This window comes from Zootermopsis nevadensis, unplaced genomic scaffold (genome assembly GCF_977971745.1).
Source record: "Zootermopsis nevadensis isolate Lab colony 2312 unplaced genomic scaffold, Znev_1.0 Znev_ptg000004l, whole genome shotgun sequence".
NCBI classification, from domain to species: domain Eukaryota; kingdom Metazoa; phylum Arthropoda; class Insecta; order Blattodea; family Termopsidae; genus Zootermopsis; species Zootermopsis nevadensis.
The window spans coordinates 1,525,404-1,548,362 of NW_028259136.1; the positions used below are offsets into that span (position 1 = coordinate 1,525,404).

The 22,959-nt window shown below is 37.7% G+C and overlaps 1 protein-coding gene across 2 annotated transcripts in view; it reads right to left on the bottom strand.

The window, feature by feature from the left end:
• Cbp53E (Calbindin 53E) overlaps nt 1-22,959 on the bottom strand; it is a 94,471-nt gene that overhangs the window by 12,772 nt on the left and 58,740 nt on the right. Inside the window, exons 4-9 of one of the 2 annotated variants that reach the window (XM_087342828.1) lie at nt 8,123-8,212; nt 7,341-7,427; nt 7,146-7,202; nt 2,009-2,092; nt 1,695-1,750; nt 1,458-1,512 (exon numbers count right to left, since the gene is read on the bottom strand). In XM_087342828.1, the coding sequence (XP_087198954.1) occupies nt 1,458-1,512; nt 1,695-1,750; nt 2,009-2,092; nt 7,146-7,202; nt 7,341-7,427; nt 8,123-8,212 (429 nt within the window). The remainder of the gene's footprint in view (nt 1-1,457; nt 1,513-1,694; nt 1,751-2,008; nt 2,093-7,145; nt 7,203-7,340; nt 7,428-8,122; nt 8,213-22,959) is intronic. The other variant, XM_022058466.2, reaches the window with a different exon arrangement.

The following is a 22,959-nucleotide window of genomic DNA, read 5'->3' on the forward strand; positions in this document are numbered from 1 at the left end:
GCTTTGAATTTTTCATAGGAATGCACAGCAGCATCAATGTAACAAAGATGAACAGGAAACCCTAGTGGATTTAAGGTTACATGAGGCAGACATAAAATGATATAGGAATGTGTGATCTTGTTTCTTTAACATGAAAACATGTTATAAACAATGAATAACTTTTAATAGTTATGGACTTCAAGATAAGAGAAATATATATTTCTCACGGACAGAGAAATCTACAAATAAAAAGATTATGTCCACTATTTTTCTTTGGAATATGTTCAAAGATTTAGATTTGTAATTTCCAAAAGGTTTCATTGCATAACTCTGGTGTTCGATTTTCAGCTAAAGCAAAATCAAGTGAGACTGAGACATGTAGAGTTTTATACCACTTGAATGCTGATAACCACATGTTTGAATTCCTCTTAAGGCATGGATGTGTGTCCCCTGTTCCTTGTGGTAGGTGATGTGATAACCTTCCTCATTTAAAAAGACCTGGCACTTATAATAATAAAATACTTCTCCACTGGAGGACTAAAGTTTAAACTTGAAGAAAGGAACAAAGTTTAATAAAGAGTGTAACACATTTCTAGCTTTACAGAACGTATCTCGAGCTATAAATAGTTCATAACTCAGAGATATAAGTGTATTCACTCTTCTTTGCCTTGTAAGATGATGATTTAAGAATAATAACACTTATCTCAAACTAATTCAAATATTCATTTATAGAAGCTGAGAGGAAAGAGGTCTTTGACATTTTTTGAAGTCACAGGATAAATAATGAACATTGGCTTGAAATACAATATCAAACTAAAATTTCATACAGCTGCTGTATTGTCATCTTAATTCTGAAAAAATAAATGGCATAAAAAATTTACACATTTACAGTTTAAAAAAATTAAATTAGGTGTCACACCTGTCTCAAAAGTTTGCGTGGCCACCAAATTCGTATTACTGATGTTAGGGAGTTAAAAGGCAAAACGTTGAAGCAGTGTCGAGGAGCATGATGATTATGCCAAGTTTTATAAAAGGTTTCCAATTGCTTCAGAAGTTATTAAGGCACGTCATAATATCGTTCCCCTATTTCATTTATAAGGAACGTGGGCAAGGAAGGGAGAAACGTGGAGTTATATGATGTTGCTTGTTCCATAGTCCTATGAATGATTCTTCATTCAAACATACATTACAGGGAATCAAACAACACAGTGATACCAACATTTTCATTACATTCTCAATGAGGAGATACAGAGAGAGAGAGAAAGAGAGAGAGAGACACACACACACAGTGTTTAGCAATGCTGTGATGGAAAGTATCCAGAAGCAATACAAGTTTAATGATTATCATTCTGTGAAATTGTGTCAAATGGACAAATATGAGAGAGAGAGAGAGTTATACCCCAAAAAACTACGGACATGTTAAGCATTTTGTACATTTATGTGATGTATACATGTATGTAGATTGTTTCTTACGTTACCTCACTTACCTTGAAGACTTGCCGACACAGGAAGTTCTCTTTCACAGGCAGTAACCTGTGTGAAAGCAGATAAGAGGTAAGTTCTGGGGGAAAATGGGGCTGTAATTTTTATATTTCAGTAGATGAGAGATAAAAATGTAGATGCACCAATGTTTTAAAATAAAATATGGTTGAAGAGTGTAAAATACATTAATTTTTTACTAATGTGAGGAAAATTGAGTATGTAATCTCACTTACTTGGCCATTTCTGATAGCTGTAGTCGTCCATCCTTGTTGGCATCGAATACCTGAAGCTGGAACAAAATGTTAAATTACTGTTCTGACTGTATGCCTAATGGGATGCTGTAACCTAATTTTTTGGTATTGGCACATCCTTAATGGTAAATATAACTATTATATTACCATAACTCTGTCTTCAATGTCCCATTTTATATATATATGTGGAATAAACCACATAAGGTTGTTGACATGAGGATAGAAGCTTTAAGAGATGAATCCTGCCATTTATGGACTGTTTTGAGCTAAGGAATATCATAATGAACTCTATTTACCATAGTATCTGTGTACTCAATGAGTTTGTCTTCAGACACGTCATTTATCTTCTTTGCCTCCTTCAGCAAATCCCTCAGGAAATTCTGAAAAGATGAGAATGCAAATAAATGGAGTCACTTTATAAGGAATTGTTTTCAGAAAGGTTGCAGAGGAAGTAGGGGGTTGTTCTGTCACATCTGCATGCACAGACTGCATTCATACATTTACTGCACAGATAAGGAGATAGCATTCCAGAAATATGCACTTTCAGATACAGCCGTTTTTGCCGCACAAACCATATCTTGAATGTTAGCTAAAATTGAACGTCATGTGTTTCGTATGAGAAACCAAGTACTACTAAATTATCTTCCTGTATCACACGAACATATGGGCACGTTAATAGCTACCATCAAACAAATCAGCACGACTGCTTCTACTATCCCCAGAGCCAAAGCGTTCTACTCAGATCTGCTGACAGAAATTTGAACAAGTATATAACTCTACGAAGCCGAAGTTCGTACAAATAACTTTCAAGATACCAGCTCGTTCCTCACAGAAAACAGCGCACTTCAGCATATAGTTACTTATTGACAAAGCCAGGGCCTTATTCTTTCGCTAATTATTAATTTTATTAAAGATTAATAGGCTTTGACAATTTCAATATTTGAACGCTTTTTCCCCTCCATTAAGCGCGCACATAGCTTGTTACATGTCCATCGTCTCTTATATAACCTTGCTAATACTGGGACAGCATTAATGGCCACGTGGATAATTAACGATGTAACTCAGCTGCACTGCTCTGCGCCAAACAATTTCTATGAGCAAAAGTGACATAAGAATGCAACAAATGTATTAATTTATTGTTAATAATTATTTATTGATTTTGAGTACTAAACAGAGCTTACTCTGATATGTTCTTAACGTTTATACGCATTTTTTAAATGTTATGGATACAGGAAACTTAAAACGGGAATATCGTCCTCCATTGCAGTGGCGATATAAGCTCATAAACTAAATAAAGTTATAGGTAAATATGGGATTACAATTTAAAGAGAACAATGTTGAAGGACTATGTTTATCCGAGATGTTGGCATCTTCCTACGAGTCTACGCGGCGTCAAGGCCAAAGTGAACAATGCCATCGACAATTTAGCATGTTTACGCCACATTCATTGTATAAAAATTTATTTATGCCGTAGTGCTTACGGGGTGGAACAATTCCTTACTCCTGGGAAGACAAGTGATGGCGAAGAGCCACTCTTGTTCCGACATGAGACATGTGGTTTCTAGGGAGAAGAGACGGATGCGTGTTAAGCGAAACGCAGACAACACGCTAGAGGATGGGCAGTATAACACACATTAAATATTTCAGAGAAAAGATGGGAAATGCGTCGCAGAGACCGAGGTTAAAGTAACGCAACTGCAGTCCCGAGACCATTATAACTTACTGACAGTCTTTCAGCTAATCGAATTCCTTTTATGAAACCGAAAACAGTCCAACATATAATTTTTACAAGAGACCTTACCCTGAGCCAGCTGAATCCAGTCGACACCCTCACGCTCTGCTCCAGTCAACACCCATAAGACCATTGTCCGTCGTTCAACACGATCCTGAGCGAGTTCCATCATCCGCCTCTCATCCTCAATCCATCTCCCTAGCATCTGTCACAATGTTTCCTCATATCTCGATCTTCCAAATGAACGTTTTCCAAGATATTTCCCCATCAAATTTCTTCGTGTGTTTATTGCCTTCCTCAATGCAACCGCGTGCCCAGCCCATAGTAGTCGTGTAGTCCGATTAAACGTCTACCAGATTACATGACCCAACAACCCAGGAGACAACCATCTTCATACTCGCCGCCATGAAAACTTAAACTTTGGCAAAGTTTTTGGTCGGCTTGTATGTTATTTAACGCCGCCATATCAGACTTAGGAATTAAATTAAAAGGCTGGTAATGAAAGGAAGATGACGCTGTCGGTGCCAATTTAAACGTACTTCAGACAATGCATTTGAGTAAATAGACTGAGGAAAAACTAAGAAAAATACCCATCAGTCCAGCCTGTGTACCGACTTGGATTCAATCCGGGCAGAACTTAAATGCGGAGTCGATACATTTATAGCTTGATTTAACTTGTTCGGTTAAAGTTATTCATTTATCCTCCTAACAATGTAAAAGAGTCCATAAGGTAAGGGTGAAATATAGATTATACATTGGTGATGCATTTTCCCTGAAAAATTCATCAGTCTAGAAATAATTAATACATGTATAGGGCTTAGGATGTCAGCCATCATTAGATTCATTATCCAGTGAAGGGAGGCAAAATGTAAAACCCACCCAAAGTGGAACGTGTCTTCATCCTAGTCAGACAGTAGAAGCGTGGACCGTTAACCTCAAAGGAAGAACAACCCTTCTCCATTACAGAGATCAAATGGTTAATGCTGTTTAAGGATATAATATTTTCTATTGAGAATCATATAAAACTCATAAATACAAAATGTAGTCTTGCTGATTGTAGATGAAGTTACCATTGGGATTTAAAGGGTTAATAACCATGTTTGAAGCACAAGCCACAACACAAACATGGAAGATATACCGTAACTGAATTATGCGGCAAACAACAGCAACTTCATTAGTTCCGCTGTGTTCATAAGGATTATGCGAACTCAGTATCAAGAAGGCAACTGAACCCTCTAATGTACTATTGCGAGAGGCCTGTGATAGGGCTGACGTGGAGAGCGGAATGAAATTAAGATGAAGCAAGTTTCGGAAGTGTGCCCTGAAGGCGTAGAACAAATTGGCGATCTGCGGTCGGTTGTCATAATAAAATAAGAGTTTCACACAACTTTCATGGTAAACTAAAACACAAGCTAATCACAATCAATATGCTTGGAAAGCAGTCTAATTTTACTAATTTTATTTTTGGTAACAACTCAATATTTTATATTGTGATAAAGCTTTTATGATATATATTTAATAAGTGCAGCCGTTTGAATGATACAGGTAAAATAAATGCAAAACTTGTAATTCATTCTGTAAAATAAATTTATTCGGTATACCCAAATTTCGTCCTTCCATCGCCAGGAGATCATACAAGGTACAGAAAGTAGGTAAACGAATTTCGTTTATTACTGTTGCATCGTTTGGTAATCACGTACCGTTTAATGTATAACACGACTTTCAGCGTTGCAACCTATCAGAGGAATATACTGTATCCATCTTCAATCCTGAAAATGGAGGAATTATATTCCTCCGAAACGTTGGTATCTACTTACAAGTCCACACGTCTCTATAACCCAAAACAACAATAAAGACATATTCACATTCGTGAAAACCCCAAATCTCATATCGTTCATTAAATTATTAAACATGCGCATTGAAGAAACCTAATAAACACGTAATTGGGAGCACTGAATTGGTGACTCTATTACTATTAAGTGAAATAAATTTCTGAAATGTAGTTACATATAACACACTATACAATGGAAACTCGAATGATTAAGATGTGTGTACAATTGATTACGAGAAAACCAAAGCGTATCGAATCTACAGAGTGGGTGGGAAGTAAGTAGGCATTGAGAAATGGTTATAATCGATTATTTAATGTCTACTTACTTCCCACGTATTTTGACAGTCTCCCTGCAAGCAGAAGCAACAAAGTAGGCTAATGTGTTGTCGAGCCCAAACGCAACACAGAAGATCAGATTTTATTTATTTTGACAGAGAAATATTCACCCCAAACTTACTCGTACGCACATCCAGCAAGCACGAAAAGTTTAGCTCTCTGATTTCTGTAACCGTAATTATACACTCTATTCCCTTAGATCCACACCTCATTGATCAGTGACAAGGCCATCACTTTCTTTCGTTTTTATCGACATATCGAGTCATACTAGGCCTTTATAATGCGTCCATTTCCTTTGCCTTCCATTTCTATTAGTTTGAGTACAAGAAATAAAAACTTTACCTTGGGTCGTAAAATCTTCCCTTATGAGATAAGTGCACTTTATATTTCACCTTTAAGCCGAATTGACTATTACATGGTTAGTGTCTGCCAAAAAGTGATATCCTCATTTTAAATTCATAATAATTGTAATTGTAGAATATAAATTAGGGATGTAAAGTGCTAATTGTCAGAAAACAATCTCTTTGCAATTAATAAGGATGACGAGAATGGGCAGTTAAAACAGTTATTTATCTATGAAACTTTAAATGTTTATGAAAACGAAAATTAAAAAAAATTGAAGAGATTGAATGGGCGATGATAACTGCGGAAGTACTGTAACATTACACATGAAATTTGTAAACTGACTCGTTACAGTACATGTAATGTCTCCTGGTAGAAGTGAATCCCAAAAAAATTTAATTAAATGTATAAGCCTATTTATACACACACACACACACATACGAAATTGGATATATAAAATTCGCTTTGCTCGTCACTAAGAATGCACAGTAGTTCACCTTCCATTGTGATCAGTGTGTGTAATTAGTGACTTAATTAATAACAGATATTTTGATCACTGCTGTATGAGAACATTTATGTACTGTGCTCTGAAATTTAGGGAAATCAGCTAAATGTTTCATTGAAGTTGGGTTCAACCATAGAAACGCAATAAACATTATGTTGTGAAATTATTTAATTAAGATGACGGTCTACATGACTTATTATTGGAAATTAATCGTATAAGTAATAGGGAAAGTCTGGCAACATTAATTCACGAAAGTAGCATTTGAAAGATTCGAATCAAGAGTCTGTCGACTAGACAGTAAAGGAGACTGTAATACGCTGCTAAGTAAAATCATTCGAAACCCTAAAATGTTTCTTCCCGATGAGGAGTGTCCTTAAAACGCTTTCTGCTGTTTCAAATTGAACAATCATTAATGATAACAAACTTGTTAGAAATTATCCATTGTCCTAAACTTTGTTTAAAAACGACGTTTCGGAGACTGAAATTTATCTCTGCCCTTAGATAAAATCTACTTTAATGGGCCCAATCGATCGAGTTAGACCTTAGCTAGGTCGTAAACGTTGTTATGAAAATCAGGTCGATGTATAATGTCCAACAAATTTGTTATTGTAACAACACGCCATTGTCACACATCTTCATATTTAGACATCAGCAATAATTAAAGAGGCACTCTTGCTGTTAACTCACTTTCAGCTCGTCCGCCTCAATGTAGCCGCTGCCGTCAATGTCATACTCCCGCCAGATCTGAAAGTGACATACGACACGATTAGATGGCGCCTGACGCCGAAATTACGATCCAAACAGTGGACTTCCCACGATCATTATTAAGTACATAACAAACACTAGTCTTCGTGGAATATAACTCAGTTAACATAAACTTACCTTCATAAACTCAACACTCGATTCCAAAGGATTGTCAAACCGGAATAAGAGCAGAAAATTTTCTTCCATGGGTAAAAGTTGTGCCAACTGAAAGAAGATAAGAAACGCTTGTAAGATTTGAGGTTTTCACAGCGGTGAATCGCCCTGATGACGGAGTCAGTATGACCTCTGAAACGTTGGTAAACATCGACCAGACTACACGGCGCAACAACCCAGAAGATAGAAATCTTCATCGTCCTGATGACGGAGGCAGTATGACCTCTGAAACGTCGGTAAACATCGACCAGACTACACAGCGCAACAACCCAGAAGACAGAAATCTTCATACTCATCGCCCTGATGACGGAGGCAGTATGACCTCTGAAACGTTGGTAAACATCGACCAGACTACACAGCGCAACAACCCAGAAGACAGAAATCTTCATACTAAGAATCGCCCTGATGATGGAGGCAGTATGACCTCTGAAGCGTTGGTAAACATCGACCAGACTACACGGCGCAACAACCCAGAAGACGGAAATCTTCGAAATAATCCCTATTTACATTGACAATCATACAAAACACATAAATACAAAATGAAGAGTTAAACAGTTGGGACATTATGTTACCATTAGGCTTTAAAGGATTAAATTATCAAAGTGAATTGGTATTCAAATATGTGACCATGACTTCCTTCAGCAACTCGATACTTCAGTGCTGATACAGGCACGTGTTACCTGGATTCCGAATTTGCCCTATCATCAAGTAATTACCTGAGATATCATAATTAGTTTGTCACTTACCTCTCTGATATCGATCTTTCCGTCCTGATTGTCGTCGTACGCCTCCATGAAACATTGCTTCAGTTCCACCAGCATGGCGTCGGACACGGCCTGTTGACGAACGAGAGAAACACTTGTGAATAACCAGAACGGCGAGTTAAGAAACCCCAGGAAGAAAGAAATACACACAGAATTTTGATGAATAAAAATCCCTGACAAAAAGGTAAATAGGAGATAATATTAAAATACATATTATAGCACAGTATGATTTGCTCTGGTTCAAATACGTATTTACATATCAACATTGATATTTAAAAATAAAAAACCATTTTTGTTTTGTGGAACGTGCAATGTTAAAACAATCTGGCAATTTGTTGACAGAAGCCGCTTGTGTTTCAGGTTATTTTATAACGTTTTAATGCGGAATTCCTGCAGAAAACAAATATTCACATATATGGTATCACTATGCTATATGTGACCTCTAACAGAATTAATTAATCTTGTATTATTTACAATTAAGCTGCATAGTTCAGTCATTATAGTGGCTGACTACGAAATGGACGACGGTTCGATCCCCAACGGGGGCAGAGGATTTTCCCTCTAGCCTCTGCGTCCATACCGGCTCTGGTGTCTACCCAACTTCCTGTACAATGAGGTCCTTTCCCGGGGGCAAAGCGCGGCCGGGGCGTGACGCTAACCACTCACTCCTAACTAGAGCCGAGGTTAGTAATGAGTGGGAGCTATCCTCTCCCCCCCCCCCCCCCAAGAGCCTACATGGCGTATAGCTGGACAGCTTTTTACTTTACTTTACTATTTACAATTACATTATTTTCTAATACGCAATTTGTGCAAGACTGCTTCATATTTCATAATTAAATTATTACGTTTGTTTCCGCTGCAAAACACACAACGCTCGGAAGTGACACGTAATTTGTTATCGCCTCTAAATATTTTGTCTCCGAAACGGCTTAGCGGTTAGATAAGTTTTCCTTGGTTAACAAATCAAAGAGAACGAGGTAGGTAGGAAATGGTGGAGAAGTCAGTAAACAATTTCGTAGAAAAATTAAAATGGGAGAGATTACTTGGTAGAGACAGGCTTAGGTGGGAAAGATATTAATCTGTACACAAGGAAATTGGATGTGAAGGAGACTTGTTTGGCTAAACCAGTTTAACTTAAGGTCCAGTGGCGGGAGATTATGAAAGTGGTGATGAAGTTCCTGGTTATTGACCGGTTGAGCTGCTATCAGCTTCTCAAAAGGGTCCATGCTCCATTATACACACAGGGGTCAGCATGTTGACTCAGTTTAAAATCAGACAAAAATTGTTCTCGCCAGACGTATCCTTCTCAACATGCTCTAGTCTTCTCACCATCACATAACACAAAAGCGGCAACCTGGGCACCCAAGGGGTTCGTGAAGCCCTTTTGTGGGTCTAATAGTCTAATTACAGTACAGATCAGTTGCTATGAAAATGCAACATTAAATTAAAAATATAAAATTTAATAGAAATTTACTTCATTGTTATAATTCATGTTTAATAGTAATATTGTTAATTGCTGAACTATTTATAAGTTTTTTGGGGGGGGCACAGTTCCCACCGAGGGAGCCTAAGACTAAAAGAGCCTGGAAAACAATGACATAATATTCAAGTCACAAAAGACGATATCCACAATTAATTGGTGTCGCAAACAACTGATTATAACTGAACTGTACAGTGGAGAGCTAAGTCACTCTTGTTGTATTGTCCGCTGCTCTTGGTACCTTACATGACTGGAAACGGAACAAAGGGACGAATTATTCACATCGTCATAAATAAAAGCAACCTGCGAATTGTATTTCGCTGTAATCGCTTTCCTACATCCCGGCATTCAGACTCGTTAATGTTGAGTTAAACAAAGGCCCTCATACCCACGTCAGTTACAAATTTATTGTACATCTTTGGCCAAAAAAAGGAGAGCAGGGATTTCTTCACTGGCCGGTCTGATTTTTCATTCGTCACGGACGAGCAGACGAGAACCGATTTATTGAGACCTGCATGTACACAACTAAATTCCCGTCTCACACCTGTTTAAAATGAACAGTTCCTCTAAATTCGCAATTTTCATTTTACAACTTCTAGTTGTAAAGAACTTGAGCACTTTACAGAAAATCGGTTGACTTCGGAAATGACTTTACACTTGCTACATTAGTTCGAAAATGTTACAAAATTATTTTCAGAAGTTCTGAGGAATTCAAGGAAAGGAACGTAATCTAATTAAGTTTCGAGACTAGGCGTATAAAGTTTATATTGCGGGCTCGTTCACGATGAGAAACTGAGAAGCACAAGTTTATTCTTTCGTACCAGCGCAGCTGCACACCGATGAAAGCAAAATTTTCGCATACCAATTATTCAAAGTATTTAACGATTGGTTGAAGTCTGAAGGTTTATGACGACAATGCGTTATTATTTATAAAATTTCTTTCTTTGAGTTTGCCTTTCGTCTAAATTTTTAATAGCATCACAACGATTCGGAAGTTGGATTCTGCTTCGTATTCACTTAAAGAGAAGAGGATAGAATCCTATCTGTTGGGCTCTTCGGATGAGCTAGCCTCAGATCTGGAACCTGCATGCTTCCAAAATATTGGTAAGTTACAGTCAGTAGCAAGTGAAGAGCATTAAATCAAAACCAACGTAAGAAATACATCAGAGCACGCGTCTCGTTATTATGCAGCATTACCCCGTAATCCCACTCAGAGTTGTGTTTAATATAAAAGTCCGCTTCTGTGATTATTGTTCATCTGAGACAGCAAAGTATTTCGTTTGTTTTATTTCATTCTCAATGACGTTTGTTGTACAAGAAATGAAAGGCAGAAGAAAAGAAGGAGAAACAGAATCAGTCCGGACATCATATTTGTAAGATTTCCGTCTTCTGGAAAGTGAAAGGCTACACCTTTCACTTTCCGGCCTATAAACCTAGCACCTCACACCCTATTGTTATATTCATCACCCTGATGACGGAGGCAGTATGACCTCTGAAACGTTGGTTAACATCGACCAGACTACACAGCGCAACAACCCAGAAGACGGAAATCTTTATACTCACCGCTGTGAGAACCTCAAGTCTTACATCATATTTTTAGTTTTTATATGCACTCAAAATAATATAAAAGAGCAGGGAAATATGGCCTCCGTTTTCAGACGATTTTTTCTGTTTCTTTACGTGCACAATTTATAAAAACGAAGTAAAGTAAACTAATTGCTTGGAAGCTGCCATGCTCACACGAAAACTTGTCGTAGTTGGTAAACGTTAAAGTGCAAAAACCGGTGTTAGCGGCTACGAACATGTAGGAGGGACTGGCCACATCGGCTGGTAAATAAAACCCTCCATTATTTCAGAACTAAATATTCAATCAAAATCAAATAGTACCTTATCCAGGCTAATAACTGTGTCCCTGTAAAATAACAAATTAATATTTATTCATATTATCAGTAGATCCACATGGCAGTTACCCTGTTTGAAAATCTTTTATTATGACGCCAGGAAAATAAAAATTGGAACTTTATTTTAGGCAAACTGTACGTATATTTCTGAACCTTTTAATTCCAGTGGTAACTATATGTACCGCCTTCGTTTAGTACATTACATCGTCATGCATATAATTACAGCTGTTGAAATGAGAATATTACAATAACGCGTTTTATAGACAGATATCTGAAAATGACAGCTGGGCGTAAAACTGGAAGATATGATTTTAAGTTGACATGATGCTGCCATTTTACTGGAACAGAAAGCAGCATGTGCGAAAGTTAGCTGTACGGCACAAGAAAGGTGTTTTTATCATTTCATACGGTCTCATAAGCTTAAACCCAACCAGCAATAATAATTTAGACATGCACTGCTCCTGTAACAGATGTTCTAAACGTCACCAGATTCCTGTGATGTTATATTTCGCAGCTATTTTTAAGTCAGCGCGTTTACAACTAGATGATGCAGAAAGCGCCATATCTGTCTGTCAATGTATCCGCATGTAGAAGCCCGAGAACTGCTGAATGGATTTTCATGAAAATTAATAATGGGGAATTTTACTAAAATTTATCGACATATCCTAATTTTCATTCAAACTCGACAGTATAAGAAAACATACACGCGTTTCTGCACACATCTGGGAAGCCTCGAATGCAACTCGATAAATATTTGTGGGAGCGAAAAATATTTCTAACAGAAGCCGCAGAGAGAAACGAAACACGTTTTAGGCCCAACGTATTTTTCCGCATGCCTCACATATTTAGAAACAATTGTAAGAAATGGAAATTTTATCGCATGTTATTTGATAACTTGAACTGTTGGGCTGATTTTAATCAAATTGTGTGCTCGAAACCCTTCTCGTCCGCACGGCCTGTTTTACGAGGCTGAAAGAAAAAATCAAAAGCAAGAATTTGTGAACTAAAAATCTAGAGGAAATAACACAGCGAAAGCTTCAGAATTGTTACGTCATGCATACACTTCCTAGTATTTAGATTTCGTCTGCCCGTCCAGGAAAACGGTGGAAAATTTCTTGAAATAGGCCACGATGAATACCTTCATAGTCCATATGATTTCACCATATATAAATCCTCTTATATTATGCTAAATACCGTCTGCTATGTTTGTGAATTCAAATTCCGACCGGAAAATGGAATTATTCTCGTGATTTTTTCTTTATACTTATTTCAAATCGTCCTTCAAAACATCTAAATGATTTAATAGTCCAGACGTTATGCCGCTGGGGACTGCTTTAAAATCATAATTTACATACATACATCTTTATTACATTCCATGGATCCATAAGTTAGTCAGATGACAATAGGATGTAGAATAAGTCATAATAATACAATATATGTTATACAAATACAAGTCATACTATTATATAAATGTCACAAAATACAGACAAAAGGTTCACGTAAAGTAGAGATAAGTTACAAATAAATCCACCTATTATATACAATAGATAAATTAAGACTTACTTGTAAACATTAGAAATTCATCGACAGAGTAAAAGGAGTGTGTAATTAAGTATCTTTTCAATGCTAGTTTAAATTGTTAAATTATTTACAAGACTTGTGAGATTTGATGGTACAATTTCCTACACAGGGAAAAACCATCATTGTGAACGAACAAACTTGTAGGGTTTATTGTTGCGTAGTAAGTCACTTTTGCACTAATGTCATACAAAATAATTTTTGAGTTGTGTGTCACTCTTGAGCTGTTGTGAGCGAGAAATATTTTATGGCTTGCCAGGTCTGCCAATCTAATTGCTTGATTTAAGTTGAATGTTGTTTAGCAATGGGCTCAAGAACTCCGATTACTGAAACCGATGGTTGCAACAATGGGACATCAGACCACACTTGAGAAAGACGATATACGGTCATTGTTGGAAGACACTGTTCTCCAAAAATAATTTGGGCTTGGATTAGTGTAAGAATGGCCGATAACGTAGCACGACATCGGTGTAAGAATGAATTGAGAAGAAAAACTAAACCTGGAGCACATTAGAGCAACAACGACATACGTAATGTAGCGTGAAGAACGTCTTTGGAATGTTTGTGTACTCCAAATAGTACGCCATTCAAAATCTTTTGTTTTACTTTTTCTGCATCAACATCCGAGAATATGCAGCATCAAAAAATTTTGAGAGGAAGTTACTGTACTTTAAGCTACCGTCCCGATGATATTTTCTTAGAGGGACAGAGTAAAATCACGCTGGGATTATCTTCAGAACTAGTCAGATGCTTTACCGCAGGACAAATTCGCCCCTCCCCTACCTCCTTTCGTGTTACCCTCATATTGTGGTTCTAATACTGCGTGTTGTAGTGTAATGGCCCGTATTAATGCCACATTACGAGTGTGCAATACGCGAACGTTTACTGTCTTCGCTCTTCAGTTGATGATAGTATGGACTGCGGTAATGCAAATCAGGAAACGGACCTCTCTACAAATGAGACAGTAAGAGATTAATTATCCCTATATTTAATTAAATAATTATTATTGGAAAAATAAAAGTTATAGATCTTGGAGAAGTACGTGTTTATACTTTAAGGTATGTATCGAATGTTTGTAAACCGAGGTGCTTTTTGAGAAAACTAAATTAGTTTGATTCCAGTTCATGGCCTGTCAAAGTTGACGGAAATGAACCTTTCTGTGTTGAAAAGTAATACAATTTATTGCATCATTATCTTTTAAAACCACACTGAAATACAAATGGCAGAAAGCATTTTCGTAAAGCGGTCGCTGGATACAGAAAGACGGATCACAAAATTAATAGTCGTCAATAGAAAACTGAATTCAAGAAATAAATATTATAAATACCGTCTCCTCCGTACAAGCCCAAAGACAATTCAGCCATTGCTTTTAGATTCGTGTAAAACTTTGTTTTTTATTCTCATGGGAGAAAATATACGGCATTCATTTAGTTTGTAGGCCTAGGAGGTGAAATACAAGTTTTACTTTACTGTGAATAGAGGCACGAAGGTTTCTGCAGTGTTTCTTGGCAAAATACCATCCTATAAAGACCCTTCCAAACGAGGTGACATGAATTAGCGTACTTGCATCCGTTTCATTACGAACAGACGGTGCTTGGCACATACAAAATGATCCCCTTTTCCGCCCTGCCCCTGTACAATATTCCGAAGCCCGGGGAATAAGGGCAAACCTCTTGCAGGCTACAGAAATCTCGTCTCCGTGTGAAGACGAGAACAATGGACCTCACACGCCGTGCCCACAGGACAACAGCGACCCAAGAATATTTCTATTCAAAGATCGTTTAAGTTCGCACGGCTAGGATAAGGTCAGGCCCTTTCCAAACAACGTGATTGGTATAAGTTTTACAGATCACTTAAGCGTTCTTATTATCATCAAGATGATGATGATGATAGAGGCAGTAAGTACCTATAAAACGTTTGTCAATTTCTATTAGACCACACGGCGCAATATATCTTAAAACAGTCATATTGATGCTTGCTGTCATGAGAACTTGAATTTTCAATTCAAAATAAGATTTGAGGATCTAAACCAGGGACCTCTAAAGCAAACTGACTGACAGCTCTCTGTTATTTCGTTTGACGTATTTAACAAATGTAATGCGGTGAGTTAAATCAATGACATTCAATCTCCACAGACACAATCTCAATTATTTACGTAATTAAATTTCAAGAGAAGTACTCAAGATGTGTTTGTTCGACCCATAAAACGTATCGGCTAATAAATCTTATTCAATGACAGTAACCAGTCCTGCACACTATCATGTTCAATCATTGTGTCCTGCTGCACCTTCTGTGAGAGGTTGGGTTTTACGACATTCATTACGCGAACGTATGGGTTGAACATTTGCTGCCTTTCCACAAACCCAAACGATTTAGATTCCTTCTAATAAAATGTAGAGACAAATCGGTTAGGCGCTGAGCCGTAAATCAGGATCAGTCTTCGTAGAGCCCACGAAGCCTTCGCTGAAAATCGCCCTGACGTTCAAGAACCGGAATAGGCCTAACTCAGCGAGGTGATAAACAGCGAAGGGTCGGTGGACCAGAGTTCGAATTTCAAAACGGACAGGATTTTCCTTCGCTATCGCGTCCATACGGTACCTCAGGCCCAATCTTTCTCATATGAAATAAATATTAAACATTCTCTTCCCTGGTACAAAGGATGTTATTCTGGGTTTTGATGCGTGTATACACTGCGCCAAGCCCAGAAGAATATCATCATTAGATGGAGGTGAAGTCAGCCCTGAAGATAGAGATAGTATATTTCTTGGAAACGTTGGAAACAACCCAAAGGCAGAAAACTATATGCTCGATTCCGTGAGAACTTCAAATCCTTCGTAGAAAATAAGCGATTTGGTGCAGAGATCGATAAAAAAGGTTTGTTACTGCTGTGACACGGAAAGGCATGTAGCATTCTAACAAACAACATTATTTTATAGCCGCGGGTCGTAGTTTTCCTAATCATTAGACACAACGGAAATGGAATTCACCATCCGGAATAATTCCAATTCCTCTTGAACACGTTTCAAGTGCACAACTCTCTAGGGTTAGTTATGAATTCTAACTGGCGTATATTCTGTGGCGTTAAGAGAAATACTAGTTAAGTACTAGGAAGAACTGGAGTTGTCGCCTTTCCTTCAAATGCTTCTTGAACTTATAAATTTATGTCACGGTAGTAGAAAGTAGGCTGTAAATTAGTAACTATACTAATTTTATAATTAATTATCCACTGTCGTTCATAACATACATTAGAGAGACTTTTCCAAATATAACCTCAGAGATTTTATATGTTTGTGATTATTAACCTATAACATTTTGAGAAATGTATGATCAACTCATATCTCCATACCAATGCCTGACTCCAATGTTTCGTTATTTTTCGCCATCACATTAAAATTAAATAAATATTTCACGTTGCCGCCATTTTGCTGTTTCACATTCAACAAAAATATAAGCTCAATAAATTTAATTTTTTTGGCGATATATTACATAGAATATGAAAAACATACATTAAGTGGAGCTGGTGTCGCTCCCACATTAGAAAATCATATTCATACCGAGTTTAATGAAAATCTGTCAAATGGTTGAAAAGTTAAATGGCAGGATATACGCACAGGATGGACCGAAAACATGGGCATGTAAAGTGATGATAGATAATAATGTAATTTTAGAATTTCATACCAAGAAGTAAATTGCCTCGAAAGAAAGTGTACGACACTAGTGCTCCAAGTGGAGACACTGCGTTCCATGGCAAGTCCCGTCGACAGACAAAGCTTGTGTTCCCATTCCTGACAGTCTCACCCTGGTCTGTAACTCCTCGTCCCTGTGTCTCACAATCTGGCTTCTGGTTTTGTTCTATTTCTTGTTGTTTCTATGGCTTCAGGAAGAACCGCAGTGCACGAACATAAAATACACCCAACAAAAAGCTATTTTTTTCAGATTACTTTGTCGACTCAAACAAACGATCCTTAATGATACTCCTACCAACTTCAGCATGCAGATATAAAGGAAAATCACGAAACACCTGTCAGGATTGACGGCAAAATGGCTGGGGTCCTAAATCGGTTTGTCCCAAATTCAAACAAAGGACAGTGGGAAACCTATGTGCTGGGCCATCTGGCTGAGTTAGCCTCAAACGTAGCTCAACCAAGGAGAGAAATAGGTAAGTTTCTTTCCGCCGTTTTTTACCTAATGATGAAGGCGGAATTCAACTTCCGAAACGTTGAAATTTTGTAACATTTGGACGATGGAAAAAGTAAAAAAAAAAAATAATAATAATAATAATAACACAATATAAAACACCATCGTCAGAAATCTCCAATCTTCGGCTAGTTAGTGCTTAGATGGCTATCTTCTGGTTTGTAGCGCCGTGTAGTACATCATCGTCGCCCTGATGACGGAGGCAACAATGACCTCTGAAACGGCAAACTTCTGCTACACTACACAGCGTTACAACCCGGAAGACTTTCGTAATCACTGCCGTTAAAACCTCAAATCGTACTTAGCGCCTGTCGATCTTACGCTGACTGATGAACAGACTTGTTCGAAATGAGCTTGCATGTAGGATTCAGTTCCTTTTCCTGCAATCTCTCATTTATGTCTTTTAGAATTCCCCGCAATTTATACAAAACCATCGAGAAATATTAAATCAAATCTTTTCAGAATTGGTTTATTGTGTGATTTATATAAATAAGCATACCGTGAAGATTTTTATCTCAGTAAGTTTATGGGAGATAAAAATAAGATTGGGCTGACAGGTAGAAGGCATTATACCTTCATTGTGCCTTCACATTAGCCATAAAATTCTATCACTGCGCATTGTGTCTTGATACTTGTGTTATGAATCACAACAGCATTGAACAAAGCCCCTTCCTCGTACAGAAACCAATGGAACTATAACAATGGGATCGTGCAATTGTTTCTCAGGAATCTCTACGCTATTACTACGGCAACTGTTTGGAATACCACAGCTGTCTGGTGAAACAATAAAATCCAGCGAATTGCACCCCGCGTCAAGTGCGATGGAACTGCCATTAATACCTGAGCTGCAGACAATGGCTATAACACGTGACGTAATCAAATGCCATTTGTCGTAATCCAGTCTGTGTTGTGAAGCAAGCAAGACAGAAACTGCGCGCCCTCACATCGTACGAGGTGCGATCGGAAAGTTTCAAGACTGTGTCAATAGAGAGCGAACCGATGTAGTACGAGCTTCTGCCTCTAGGGGGTGCGGCCTACATTCATAGTGAATCAGTGTGCCAGCCGGCAACATCGAATTAGCATTTGTTTCTTAGTTACGGGCGTTTTGGTAGTGCATTACACCGACCCTCCTGCGATTTCGGAATGGCGGATTTTCATGAACAAATCAAATTTTGCCAAAGACTCGCCAAAACGGCTACGGAAACCTATGAAATGCTAAAGCAAGTATTTGGGGAGTCCGCAATGGGTCGTGCACAAACTTTTGTGTGGCATTCACGTTTTAAAAATGGCCGAACCTCTGTCGATGATGACGAGCGTTCTGGACGACCATCTTCGAGCACAACGCCCGAAAATGTTACGAAGATTCGGCAGGCCATTCACGAAGATCGACGTCGTACCATCAACGACTTGTGCGACATTGTTGGGATAGGCTATGGGATCTGTCAGCTGATTCTAAAGGAAGAACTCCACATGCGACGCATCATGACAACGCGCCAGCGCACACCGCCCTCAAAGTTCGGCAGTTTTTGGCCTCAAACACCATGGCCGTCATCCCGCACCCTCCTTATTCGCCGTGTGACTTCTTCCTCTTCCCAAAGATGAAAATTCAGCTAAAGGGAAGGAGATTTGAGACGATAGAAGAGATTCAGGCAGAATCGCAGATGGTGCTTGACAGGCTGACAAAGAAAGATTTCCAGGGATGCTTCCAGGCTTGGCAGCGGCGCTGGGATCGTTGTGTTCACTCCCAGGGGAACTACTTCGAGGGTGATGGATGAATTTAATACCTGAGATAAGTGTACGGGTTTTTATAGGCGCAGTCTTGAAACTTTCCGATCGCACCTTGTAACTACGTAGAGTTCTGGTCCGCAGCTGTTAATACGCGTTTGGAATTTACCCCACCGACTGATAAGAATCGTTACGAATTCTGTACTTTTCATTTTCTGGGGTGAAAATGGATTAACTACGTGAAAACATTTCTTAAACGAGGAGGAAAACGGTGGGAAATTGCATTTTAACGTGGGTACGGCCTGGAGACACAAAATAAACCACTCCCTGTTGAATTTCAAAGGGTCTTTCTCACTAGTTTTATATAATGCTCAATTCTGTTCCACTAACAAGCAAACACATTAGCTCAGCTGCAGTGGGACTCACTTTTGCTCGGGAATAAAGTTACAAAGTCAGTCAACTGATCTATCTAGACTTATATTTATTTGCCTTGCTCCTCTTAAGCTATGATTGAACAACAAAACAGCTAAGTTACATATCGGACAATGTAATTTTGCTGTCAATGTCATAACGTTTTGTACGTCTAAATGATGCGATCAATATTTTTTTTAAAATTTACAGTGTCAGTACACGTTTTATGTAATAAATGTAAACTTATGCACGTAGTTCGTCATGAAATGGTTACATTCTTAGAAATGTGAGGTAAGTAGAATAATAAATTCAGTTGTGTACAAAGAATTTCTGCAAACTGGTGGTCAGATATTCAGAGCCCATGGAACTCCCTTCACTTTCAAATAGATTTAAAATTGCTACCAACAGAATATGGAGAATTTCTCGCCTTTCTATTTCTAGAGATACGTTGAGAGACCTAGTCATAGATAGGAGATGATATTAAAATTTATAGATTCTAGTAGCGGACTGATGTGAACACGACGACACACTTTTGGTTTCCGTAAAAGACAGGAAATTTATTTAATAACTGAGCGACTATCAGCTACACATAAATATTCTCAATAAGGACTCTGCTTCATGGAATTCAATAATTTCATTACGCGTACATACAAACTTTAAGAAACTTCACACCGTTTGATAAAGTTCGTATTGAAAAGGAAATATTTGTTTTGTAAGGTACGGCACAGAAGTGAGATGACCTTTGTAGAATCTTTAATGTCACAGAATCCATCGATCTTTGTGCCACACTTGCTCTGAGGAATAAACCTTGGGAAGACGTCAGTTATCAGTAACTTCGTGTGCTGCAGTTGATGGCGGAGAAAGCAGAATCTGCTATGATTTTGAGAGTTTAAGTCGTTTCAGAACTTTTTCGGTCGTTTCAATTTACAGACTGTTCTTCCAGTTAATTTCACATATTCTGTTCTTCCAACATTGTTTCTTTTGCTGCGTTCATCTACTTCACTTATTCTTGTTTTCTCTTGCCCCCCAACTTTTCAGTTCGTTGTCCTATATAAAAAAACGAACTTCGAAGAATTTTCCGTCAGATTAATAAAAAAATGCTGTATAGCTACATAAAAAGAAACTGGAATTCCATTACAGTCAAAACTATTTTAGAGTACTCATTTCACAATAAGGAATGCAGCAAATTGAAGCGACAAATGTTCTTTTCATAGCAGTGTACATGGTTCACATTGGCATTTCTCGTTACCGATACAAACAGAATCACTCCGCAAAGAATTATACCGAAAGGGGAACTAGCACAGCTGACAGATTTCACACCGCAATTAATACAGTCCAATAAATGTTCAGATATTAATATCTTCACATTATTTACGACACATTCGAGTCACTAATTACAAAAATAAGTGCAAAGACTTACGGTCATCGATCGAATTATCAGTTTATATTCTAGCATGACTCCAGGGTTCATAGAAAATGCCGTGAAAAGATTAAACGCTTAAATCAATTAATCTTTTTTAATCGATTCAGAGTTAAAAATGGGTAACCGTATATTTTTTCTACGGGTATAAACATGAAGCAACATAGATATTTGTTTTGCATTGTGTACACACACACGTACCTAAAAATGTCCCATCAAGATTCTATAGCAACCTTTCAAAAAGTATTAATAGTAGAAAGACGATTCTTAGAACAATCGGTTCTACATTTTTCTTAAGTTAAATGGTTCTTTTTAAATGTTCTTGAATATTTACAAGTTGGACCATAGAAGCGATCAGAACTTAAAAAGAACTCTGGTGTGACATGTGACTTGAACCATCGGGAGCATCGAATCAAAATCTGTGAGTGTTTAGCCCAAAAGTCAAAATGAAAGTTACAACAATGTCTTCCTTGAACACCTAGGTCGACTGATGATTCTTTTTGCAAATTTATTGCTCTGTAAAATTAATGAGAGATTCGCCATTGAAGAAAAATTTAAAGAGGCAAATCACACGTTTCTTGATGTAACAGCCAGAAGAAAGTTAGGAAACAATTCTTAATATCTGTAATACTTTCTAATATTTGGTACAGGCTGTTCAGAATATTTTGAGAGATGTATCATAAGAAGCGAGACAGAGAGAAGACTAAAAAATAATACTTTTTTTGGGGGGGGGATAAGAAATTCGGTACAGTCTACCATAAGCTTATACATGATTTCGTGTTATAATTTATAGCCTGTTTAGATCATTTTCATGTAACGTTCATGACACGTAATTAAACGTCATTTAGAAAAATCTAGTCCTTCTGGCCTGGATGCATACTGTGATTACAAATATTACAGCCATCATGTAAAAACCATTACGTCCATTTGTGACTTTTCAACAATATACATTACATCTTATCATCGAGAAATACTAACAGAAGTGTGTTTACTTAAATAACACCCCGCATTGAAACTTATAAAGTAACATAGTTATGTCAACTTTCTCCAAATAATGGTCTTCACTTTGCGTATTTTAGTCCCACTTAACGTTGAATGCAAATGCCATTGAACCAAATGTATTTCCTATACGAACTAACAATAGCGGATTCGGAGACTTGATATATACTGCATTAGAACGTTATCGATTGGGGTTCAGAGCCTGCTATCTCTTGAGCTGACCGGCTGTTGCTACTGCTGACTTTTCACGGTAAATCCAACAAGTCAAGTAATCTTTGGGTAGACAGACACAGATCATCTGGAAACATTCTAAAACTTGCTACTTTCGGTAAGTATCGCCATTATAACCACTGTTGCGCCACTTATATGGTTGAAATCTGCTACTGCTCAATGGAAATTATTGTATTGAAGAACATAATTAATTTATTTGAGATTTCAGATTCTCACTGCGGTTAGCGAGAAGAAGCCTGCCTTCTGGGTTGTTTCGCCGCGTAGCCTGGTAGAAGTTTACCGACGTTACAGAGTTTCTTGAGTGAATCATCGCCCTGACGATGGAGGCAGAAAGCACCTGAAATACTGGTAAACTTCTGCCAAATTACACGGCGCAAAAACTGAGAAGATAGAGATCTTTATACTCGCCGCCGTGAGAAACTGAAATCTCACACAAGATAATTATTTTTCTCGTCATTTCATTATATTGTACTTCTAGTCCATATGTGTATACTAATAGCTAAAGCCCGTCCATTTATCCCGTCTCACCTTCTTTCCCCTAAACTGCGCATCGTAGGAAAAATGTGAATACAAAAATGTTCCTATTGTATTGATTTTTCTATTTTCGAAAATTTGGCACAAAGTGCCCAATAAACGTATACAACGCGTTTACCGAAATCAATGCGTAGTACATAAGTAGTAAAAGCAAAAATGAAATGTTTTCCGAAAATACAACGCCGGACTATTGTAATGACGAGTCGTAGAAAAGAACAGTAATACAAACTAAAATGTTTTCTCTTGAAGTGTCAACTCAACGAAAATTATTAATTTTTTAATTAGGTATCGATGTCCAGGCAACTAAAATCTTACGCTCATGGCATGTAAACTACCACAGTAG